Source organism: Egretta garzetta, unplaced genomic scaffold (genome assembly GCF_000687185.1).
Source record: "Egretta garzetta isolate BGI_Z169 unplaced genomic scaffold, ASM68718v1 scaffold368, whole genome shotgun sequence".
In the NCBI taxonomy this organism is placed as follows: Eukaryota; Metazoa; Chordata; class Aves; order Pelecaniformes; family Ardeidae; genus Egretta; species Egretta garzetta.
Genome location: NW_009260684.1, coordinates 2,347,254 through 2,357,836, shown reverse-complemented (window position 1 = coordinate 2,357,836; position 10,583 = coordinate 2,347,254). Strand labels below are relative to the sequence as shown.

The following is a 10,583-nucleotide window of genomic DNA, read 5'->3' as shown; positions in this document are numbered from 1 at the left end:
TGTTATTTCCATGATATCTTCTTTTGTACTTAATTCCCTTTACAAGAAAAGCAAAAAAGAAAATCACAGAAGATTATTTAAAAAAATTATATTATTTGCCCGTGAAACGGGAACAGTTCATAGCTCATCAAGTCTGGCAAAGAAATATGCTCTCATTCTGGGTTTTATTTGATTTCTTTTAATTTTTTTTTAATTTTTTTTTTTTAAAGTGTATTACGTACCCGATAAATTGGAACAGCTCTGAAAGAAGAAAGAACTGGTCCACTGGTTAAATTTTTATATATTTTGTTGTTGTTGTTAAAATAAAAAAAAAAAATAAAAGAGGTTTGTACAGATTCCACAGACCAGAAAACCCTCTGAAGTAGTAAAGAGCCTGCTGTCTGCTAGGGCAAACGCGTATCGAACACTTGTACTTTAAAAAGTGTGTTAACGTGACAGAGAGGAACGGCTCCATGGGGTCTCTCTGTATTTGGTATTGTATCTATTGGCAGTAGAGGCCATTGCTCCGCTACGGATGGTCGTAGTTAAAAACTTGCTCTGGAAAAAGTTACTGTGTATGCATAACAAGCTGGTTGCAAACATTAACCACTCAGCATTGTAACTTTTGTCTTCCAAAACACCAAAAAAGGGCCCATCTGCACAATAAGGACTACATTTGCGACGTTCCGCTTAAATAAATAAATAAAATTAAAATAAGACACAGAGTCACTCATGAGTTACAGAGCCGCAGGCGTGCAAACGAGCAGAGCGCAAACTACCCCTGCATCCCCAGAGCTCAAGGAAGCCAAACCAGCCAGGACCAAGCAGGGATGGGATGGAGGGAGCTTGTCCGCAGCTAAAAAAATCGCGGAGGAAAAATGGTTGCAAGGCTGAATTTGCTTCCACTTTTAAACCAAGGGAAGGTGTTTTACAGAGGGCTTCCAAACCCCAGCAAAGAGGGGCTCTCAGGCACAGGCATGACTTTGCCGGGGCGATGCAGGGGGCACCGCGGAGCGGCCATGCGCGCGGGGAGCGGGCGCGGGATGGAAGGATTAAAGCAAGCAGGAGGCCGGCTCGTCCAGCGAGAGACACCATTCCTGGCACTGTGTCTACATTCGATACATTCCTACGTTCTTGAAGTTAAATCTTTGAAGAAGAACCTTTTTTTTTTTTTTTTTTGTCCCTTTTCAGAAAAGTGCTTTGATGGGTTCTGCAGGAGGGAGGGATGCTCAAGGTTAATTTTCTCTTTTGAGTGACAGCTTCTCTCCCTGCAAGCGAACCTCCCCCTATGCAAGGAAGTGCTAGTTTCATTTACAGGTTCAGGGTAAACACGTTTCGCAAATGTAAAGCAGTCTCAACTGTTTAAAGCACAACCATAGGCAATCAGAGGGATGCAAGAAAAAAAAAAAACAAGCACTTTGCGAGAATTAAATAAAGCATGTAATAAATACAAATCATAAACTTCTGTACACAGGAGCAAGGGTTTGGTTGTGTTTTTTTTTTAATCATTTCATCAATATAAAAAAAGTTTTTCTGTTTTGTTTTTGTTTTCAGTGCATCTTCTTCCTCTTAAAATGCTTAACCCTTTCCTTTCTGCATCTCTCAGGCCCATAATAACGCACACCTAAATGGCAAAAAAGACAAGGTCTAACAAACCCCTTTCCAAAAAACTCTAAAAAAATATTCACAGCCTCAAACATTTTTGTACATTTCAAGCAACAAAAGGTATAGAAAAAGGCACAAGTAACTGCATACATGTGGAGATAATACCAGACTGGGACAAAGAAAACCAGGAATCTTCCATGGGTTTGGTCATTCAATAGAGTGCTTCTTATAGCGATGATTATACTAAAGGAAATAGTGTTGAAAATGTCTGTTGATTTTACATCGGAAGCCTAAAGGTGGAACGGATGGTGGAGGCTTAAGTACTTCCTGTGTTTTCATCCACCTTGTTTTGAGTTTGACCTAAATCTGCGTGCTCTAGGTGTGGACTGCTCTTCCTGGAGGATCCCCCTTGGCGACTGGGCTCTCCGGAGAGGTTTCTCCTCCGGATGGAGAAGAGCTGGGCGTGCGAATGGCTCGATGAGGGCTCTGAGAGGCAGCCGGTGCTGCTGCTTCGGTCCAACGGCTGGGAGGGGAGATCTGAGATGAAAGTGCAGGATGATTCAAAAGAAGTGCTCGAGCTGCCAGATTGCTTCTTGCCCGTTTTTTTCAAGGGTTCTTCCCTGCTTGTCAAAGGCTTTGGAGAGTGCTCGTCGGTTGTGCTGGGGCTGGCTGGGGATGCCGAGCAGCCTGCCTGCTCCGCGTGGCTAGACTCAGCAAACATTTTTACCCTGTATTCCTCCTGGTCTGTCTTTTGCTGAAGCTCACTAGTCCTCATTTTCTCTTCTAAGTAACCACTGCTCGTAAGCTCTGGGGACAGTGTGTATTTAGAAATCTTTGCAACCGGGGAGACGGATGCTGATGATGGCTCCCGCGGGACTTGTGGTTCCTCGTCGCTCTCGTGAGCCCGGCTGAACTCTGCGAAGCTGCTGCCACCAGAGGCAAAGTAGCCCGCTTGCAGGGACACAACCGAACTGGGCACCAAGCTGGCGTGGGTGCTTGGCCTCGCCTGGACCATCTGGATGCCCCCAATGGGAATCATAGGATATGGGGTCCTTGTGAGCTGCTGCGAATGCAGTGGGAGGTGGCTGAAGACATTCTCCTCCCCTCGGCTGGGAGCGTGGACATGTATTTCATGAGGTGCCTGCAAGGGTCTGGAGCAGATGGACTGCGTGACGCCAGGTGAGCATGTTGGGCTTCGTGGTTCTATCTTCTGCACCGGAGAGGGAAAAGAAACAGCTGAATCAGTGCAACGCACAAGTTACAGCATTAGCATCATTAATGTTCACTGTAAGGATTGATTTTGCTAGCATTTTATTCTAATTTGAGGGAGATTAATCAATCGAGGAAGATTTGGACCCCCAAACCTTTAAGGTAAGGAGCAATACAACCCACAGTGTTTGCCTTTTGCGTACAATTATGCCCACAGTCTGTTGGGGCACAGACCCAGGGCTTTGGTTCAGGCTTGGATCATTATAAAACCATAGAATGGTTTGGGTTGGAAGAGACCTGTAAGGGTCATCTGGTCCAACCCCTCTGCAGTGAGCAGGGACATCTTCTACTACGTCAGGTTGCTCAGAGCCCCGTCCAACCTGACCGTGGATGTTTCCAGGGATGGGGCATCCATGGCCTCTCTGGGCAACCCATTCCAGTTCTTCACCACCCTCATGATGAAAAATTTTTTCCTTATATCTAGTCTGAATCTCTTTTAGTCTAAAACCATTACCCCTTGTCCTCTTAATCAGAGTTGCCTCTGAAACCCTGGCAGAGGATACCAGTGTCTCCTGCCATAAGAGACGCTTTGGATCCCTTTCAATACAGGGGGGTTCTGAGAGCCCAGAATAATGTTATTTATTTTTACTGTACTTTCTTAAAGCAGGATTACATCCTTCCAGCTGCTAATTGCAAGGATGTTTTGGACCGAGTGAGAGGCAGCATGAACTCTCATTTGACACAAAGCACACCCATCAGTGTGGTCCCCACCACCACCCTCATGGTGTGGTCTGTAGAAATCAAGGGTTAAGACCCTACCATTTTACCTTTTCCTCTTTCTCTCTCGGTGCTTCACATAGTTTCCTAATGTACATCATGGAGAGATATGTGGCTAAACAGAAATGGATTAATTAGTGGTGAGGTTATAACTAAACCCCTAAACAGGACTCCCAAGAAGAGGAAGCAACAGAAACTGAAATCAACTTTCCATTAAGATGGGGTTAGCTACAAAATTTGAGGATTCTCTGGAGGGTGTATTTCTTTGTAGGATTCTGGAGAATTGCCTGACCCTGCGAGCTGGATTTCTATGAAGAGGCGACAGAGGAAAGCAGCAAAAGAGAACAGAAGAGAGAGAAAGCAAGAGCCACTGAAGATAGTGTACACTTGGTCAGCCCAAACATAGATTCATAAAATCATAGAAGCATTTGGTTGGAAAAGACCTTTAAGATCATAGAGTCCAACCGTAAACACTTGCTAAATCTCACTTATCTGCATGAAGTCTTGGCAGACTCACTGTAGGCATGCTAGGAAACCCCCAAACAAATCATCTCAGTGGTCTAACAACCACCAGAAGAGACGATCTACTGCAAGAGCTAGTGGGAAGAGAGATGGTCACGATCAAGCCTGAAGCTAAGCTAAGATCATCTCCAGTTTCTAAGCAATTCATAGAGCACCAGTTTTGAGCACAGAGCTCCTTTTGGGATCTTATAAATCCACCCCTGATCTTTCTGTCTCTTGTAGCCTTACCAGGAATGTAATTTTGCAATGAAAGCCCAGTTGTCCCTCTCGCTCATAAATGGAAAGTTTCCCATTAAGGTCTGTTCTGTTGCTTTGGAGCCACATAAGAAAAGCAACAGTGGAGACTTCAAGTGCATAGAAGGAGCAGGAAAATGAAGCAAAAAGGTATGCGTGTGAGAGTGTAAGTTAAAAGGTGCGAATGGGCAGATAAGCAGGGATATACAATATTGTCTTCTACTGTGGATTTGCTACAGGTGGTGGCCGTTTTCCTGACAGAGATGCTTTAGAGTTGAAGAACCGAGGTTTCCACAGCCCTGAGATTCCCCACAAGAAGTTAATTGACAGGAAAGGGAAATAGCATTAAAGTAAGCAAAAGTCTGGACCTAAACCAAAGGACAGTCTCTGAGAAGGTAAGACAAACACTCATAGTGGGAAGCAGAAGGAAGGCAGCACCAAAGGACGTTATGTTATCACAGACATGGGAGAAACGCACACTGGGCAGCGTGGCTTTTCTGGAGAAGACCTGGGTCAGCATCTGCCATGACAGGTTCTCCAGGGGTTGTATAAAGGCCTCTCTCTTCCCAGTGCAGTCCCTAAGGGCTTGAGTCTCTCTCCTCACACCAGTTTCACAGCAGAGCAACTTCAGCAACTGAATCTCATGTTCATCAGCATAAATTACAGGAGAGCCAGGCACTTCGGTAGAAATGGGAAATGTTCCACCAAACCCGACGTCTAATTTGCCTGTAGCAGTGGGAGGAACATGCAATTTTCCTTTACCCGTAGGATTTGATATGTCCAGCAGAGAGATTAAATAATTTTCTGGACCCAGTGGGAAACACTTCTCTGTGCTGAAGAGAGAAGCAAGATGAAATCAGAGATGTCCAAACAAACATTTCTCAGCAGTTAATCTAACGGAGTGGGCTGTGTATGTAGCCCAGGAGTCAGCAATAGAGTGCAATGGGTAGTTCAGATCTGGTTCAGGTCACTGACCAGTGAAAAGTGGTCACCGTTTCCCCCCAGCCGGTGAAATCTCAGAAATGGGTAAAAAATTCCCAGGAAGAAAAACCCCTCTTAGTGACAACTAAGTGGTCATCCTTACTGCTTGCCTCAGCAGGAGACTGGTTGGGTCAGGAGTGTAAATAATCCCCTGGAGAAGGGACAACTTTATTTCTCTTCAACTGAGGTGGGCAGGACCAAAATGGGTACAAACCCCATTGCTGTCCGCTGTCACTTTTCTTTGGGTTACCTGTGACACTAGTCACGGTGAGTCACTGTGCACATCTGCACTGCAACCTTCATTAAAAACATATCAGAGAACGTACTGCAGGGATTAGAAGGCAAGAGGGGCTTGAACTTACCAGCTTGGACTCGTAGAGCTGTACGTTTTTGCCAAAGAACCTGTGAGGTAGAGGCATCGAAGATAATATCCCATGCTGGGCTTGATATGAGCTTTGAACTTTGTCATCTGCTGCTGATTTGCTAGTACCAGGCAAGTCCTCATTTCCAGGGGATGGATACCTAGGCGACTCTGAACAGCCTGGAGACAAGACTTTCTTCAGCGATAAATATCTGACTGATGACATCTCTCTGCTCGGCGACGAATGCCTCACAGGGCAGACTTCTCCTTCTGGTGGAAGGTATGTTCTTGGGGACAGCTCTCTTCTGGGGGAAAGATGCCTGCTGGGCGACAGCTCAAGTCTTGGTGACACACATCTCAGTGGAGATGCCTCCCTCCTGGGAGAGACGCGCTGGCAAGGAGACAACCCTCTCCCTGGAGACAGGCACCTTAGAGAAGACAGTTCTCTAGTTGGCGAAAACCGTTTTGGTGAAGTTTCATTTTTGGTTAATAGGTGCTTTCTCGCTAGCATTGGTCTGCTGCTGCCACCACCTCTGCCAGAGTCCTGGCTCGGAGACCACCTTTTTCTTGGGGAGGTGTCTTTTGAAGTTGACAGGTCCATAACTAAGGACATCTGTGGCTTTGTGACAGACTCTCTTTCAGCAGAAGCCAATTGTTCGGTGGAGGTCAAAGCTGGTCTGTGGAGACTCAAGAAGCTGTGGCACACAGCAATGTCACTGCTGTCTGCTGACCACTTTGTTTCCAGCCCTGAGGAGGAGGCCTGCTGGCCTTCACCTACTTTTTGGCTGCTGGAAACACTTTCTTGGGCTAAGGACAATGCTATTTCGATGCCTTCCTCTTGAGAAGATGGAGAGCCACCTGAAGAGTGCATCAGGAGCATGGTATGTTTGCCTTCTGGCAATTTTAAAGGTGGCTCATCTTGGCTCTCCTCTTCCTCCTCATCTTCCTCATCTTCATTGTCATCATCATCGTCAGATTCCTCTAGGTCTGAAAACTGGTGTTCCTCAATTGGCTCAGATCCCTCCCGCCCCTCAGAGTCCTGGAATAGGTCTTCACTGGTTCCTGAAGGGATGGGCAAACACAAAACAGAGAGCGTAAAACACACATACAGGCACTATTTTTGTGCTAAATCTGCTCAAAAGTTCTAAGGGGACAAGAGGAGAGAGGACCTGGCTGTTTCCTAGATCTGATCATCTCATGCTGTGAAGCCTGCAGTCTGGCCCCCGGTGCCAACTCCACTCCTGATGATCCCAGTAGATCCCAGTGAATCCCACCACTGGGACCTCCCACTCTGCCCTAATTTTAGTTCCAGCCATTGCTCTGTCAACACATGGGGCCATAGGCCCCTGCTTCTGCAGTACACCTTCACACACCCTGCCTGCCTTCCTCTAGAAGTCCAAAAAAGGCTCTTAATAGGTGAAGAGAACAGCAGCACTGTCATCCTTTGGTGGGCTTTTGATGACTATGTGTTGCAATGGTGCCTACAAAATATCTACAGCTGCCAATGTACGGGAAAGCTGCTGGGATGACTGCTCCCACCCTCCACATGTTGGGCCTTTTCCTGCCTGGATTACGTGACAGTTAAACATGAGCGAGACTGGGCTTTTTTAAAAAAAGGAAACAATCAGGCTGAAAGAACCTCTGTGGATTTTCCCTTCCTTTGATAGATTCTAGCTATGATGCAGATGCCTCTTTGCAGCAAAGGCTTTTGCTGTCTATCTGTGGAAGGCCTGGCACGGAGATGCTTTGTTAGTAAGAGCTTGTAAGCAATGAGTAGTAATTCTAAAGGATTTGAAATCTATCTGCAGGTAAAAATACAGCATCTTTCTCCTCCACGGTAAGAGCCAGCAGAAGCCTTCTGAGATCGGTACCCAGCTCCCAAGCAGATCACTGCCGGCTCACCCGCTGCTCTGCTCTGCGCTGACGAAAAATCTGCATCTCCCCCTGCCAGATGTGCAGCGATCTTGACAGAAACGCCAGCTCAGCCCGACGAGGTCCAGCGGGAGCAGCCACTGGATGTCACTGTAGCTCAACAAAATCGCGCTGTCAGGAGGCTTTCCGGCAAGTCGCCGCTGCTCCAGAGGGCCCAATAAAACACCAGTCCCTCAAACTCTGTGCCAAGCACCAAGACGAGGGGTGCAGAGCTGCCAGGACACGCTTTGTAAGAAGAGCACCTGGATGCTGCTTTGACACCTGCGTGAAGACGGTTAGCTAATTGCAGCACTGCTGGCCTTCTTCCCCCGTCAGGTCAGCCTAGGACACTGCTTCTCCTCTGATGAACACGGAAACGGTTTTCCATTTAGAGCTGCCATCTGTCAGCAGGACAAGCTAGAGGGGAAATTGAATGGAGCTAACACTGAGGCTGGACCACACCTGTCTGCAGCCAGCAGGGTGGTTTTCAGGAGGGACATGGCCACACACTGAGAAGTCGCTGTGAGCTATGGATAAAAAAGTCTCATTTTGTTTACTTTGAATAGCAGGGTCTTATTAGTAAATGCTCATGAATCATTTGGCATTACCAGTGAAATACGACGTATATTTTACCATGGCTGATTATCCGTCCAAGCGTCAGCCTGAAATGCATCTCATTTGCTCCCCACCCCGGTTCAAAAGCATCAGTTAACCAGTTCATAAAGCGAGACCCGCTGCAGAACTCCTGCAGCATCGAGTCAAAGCCAGCAAGAGGCTGACTTGCATTGTGAAATGCTTGTATAATGATGGTGTTTGCTGGACCCACAAGCCAGTAGTGGGTTGTTTGCAAACTCCCAAAGGAACTGAGTTCAGAACAAATATTATTCCAAACAACCAGCTCTCCCAGCTGTAGGGTGAACTGTGCATATTTCTTGCTTGGAAAAGGAATGCATTTTACTACCAGAGCTACGAGCTAGTCCCTGTCTCTGGTTTGGGGGTTTGACATCTGTGGGCTTCAGGATGGACAGGCAGCCATAGCCTCAGCCTCCACTGCATGGCCCGGAGAGCCTTGTCCTGTGTGGTCTCCTGTTTTGGCCCCAGTCACACAAGGGACAGGCGCTGGCCAGGACAGAGAGCAAGGTCAGAAGGATGGAGTGAGGGAAATGTGAAGCCAGCACCACGCCGGGGAGTTGTTTGCATTTACCACCAAGTGAAACATTTCAGCGAGTCCTGGGACAGCCTGAAGGGAATTTGCTTTGGCCTCCTAACACACTCCTCACAGGCAGAAAGAGAGCTCAGACCTGAGCCCTGGCTCCTTTCAACTGAAATGCATTTTGCTGAGCTAATGGACAGAGAAAGGGCAAGTCAGGAGAAGGCAGACAGGGAGGGAGAGACGGAGGAAGGAAGGAGAGAGGGAGCTGGTTAAAATGTGCCCTGCTGACAGCTTTGTCTGAGGGTTGCATTTCATTACATGTGTGTTATTCTAAGGTTATTCCATCAAACTAGTGCAATCACACCAAGCAAAACCAATGCAGGAGTGAAGAATTATGCTCCGATCTCCTTTTATAGTAACGCCCCTTACTTTCTCCTGCCCCTTAAATAGAAATAAAAACAATCAAGTGAAATATAACTCTAGTTTCAAGTAATCCAGGGAGCATTAGGAACTGCTGCTCCCTCCCCGCCTGTCCCCAAAGGACAGTATGGCCATCTTCCTGCGCTGGCTTCTGTCATATGGAAATAGTCATCTTCTTTTTTTTTTTTTTTTTAATTAAAATAGTCCTTGTTAGGCTGTGTTCTGAGCCTCTTCGCAAAGAAGAAAGAAGACGCTCTGTGGTGACACAAGGCTCTTTGCAGTTCACTGCTCTGAGAACAGGGGGTGCTTGATACAGCTGTGATCTCTGATTTCTCATGCACCTTTCTGCCACTTTGACGTTATTTTCTCATCCATCCAAATAGCCACAACCATTGCACTACAAAATGGGATTTTCTGACCATCTTCTTGGCTGCTTTATTTAGTATGTACTTGGCATTTGTGAGCAAGGGGCCTCCTTACTCATGAGGCAAACTATCTGAAATTTCAGCAGAAATCCAATGTTAGCTTTAACCAGGTGAAAAAGAAGCTGAAAGGAAAGAAAGGAAACGTCCTCCGATACCACTCCTTCCCATTTCCACCTTTCTGCATTCCTTCCTGGCAGATGGTCCCCGTTACAAACACAAATGGTCTTCATCAATGGGAGGAAATGGGGACTGTATATTTTTTGTAATTCTAAAATTACACAGATTGCTTGCATAATGCAATGAAGTCCAGACAGCGCAAGGCATTCCAGCGAGTGGCCACACAGCCAACAGCAACACCAGGAGAGGAGTCCCTTTTGAAAGCTAATGGGCTCCTGTCCTCTGCAGTCCAGGTAGAGCCCTTCCTTGCTGGCCTTAGCAGATGTCCGACCATCATGTGTTTATCCATAAGCAGTCAGGGACCAATGATTTAACGATGGCTAGAAAAAAGTCCCCCAGCTGATTGTCCCATCCTTTCTGCTGAGTGCTCTCCCAGCAGAGCTGGGGATGCAAGAGCAGACCTTTCTTGGGCTTTTGTTTAGACCTAGTCTTTCCATGAGGCCGAAGGCTAAGACCAGCTCAGCCTCATCACCTGCCAGACCTGCCAGCTTTGGCAAGCAGAGTGCTCCCATCAGCTTCCAGCCTTTCATGCTGCTCACGCTGCTGAGTGCACTACTATTAACCCTGTACGAGCCCAGGGACGAGTGACTAAAGGAAATCATGAATGAAAGCATTCCCCTGGACTGGTGGAGTGAGCCCTTGCCATTCTGTCCTCAGAAGCCTGTAATTATGTTTAGCATAAGTAGGACTTCTGATTTTCAGGTTTTCAAAAGTGACACTCAATTAATATGATTCATTAGTTCTAATTGGCTATAATGGAAAGGTTTAAAATAACAGTTGTTCTTTTCAGAATCATGCAACGAATATTTCAGGAGCCGCTTTCCTCTTT

General features: G+C 46.7%; 1 protein-coding gene across 1 annotated transcript in view; it reads right to left on the bottom strand.

Annotated features, from left to right (window-relative positions):
* Positions 1–1,900: 1,900 nt before the first annotated feature.
* HIVEP3 (HIVEP zinc finger 3) overlaps positions 1,901–10,583 on the bottom strand; it is a 64,788-nt gene continuing 56,105 nt past the window's right edge. Inside the window, exons 5-6 of the mRNA XM_035901297.1 lie at positions 5,670–6,730; positions 1,901–2,794 (exon numbers count right to left, since the gene is read on the bottom strand). Of these exons, the coding sequence (XP_035757190.1) occupies positions 1,901–2,794; positions 5,670–6,730 (1,955 nt within the window). The remainder of the gene's footprint in view (positions 2,795–5,669; positions 6,731–10,583) is intronic.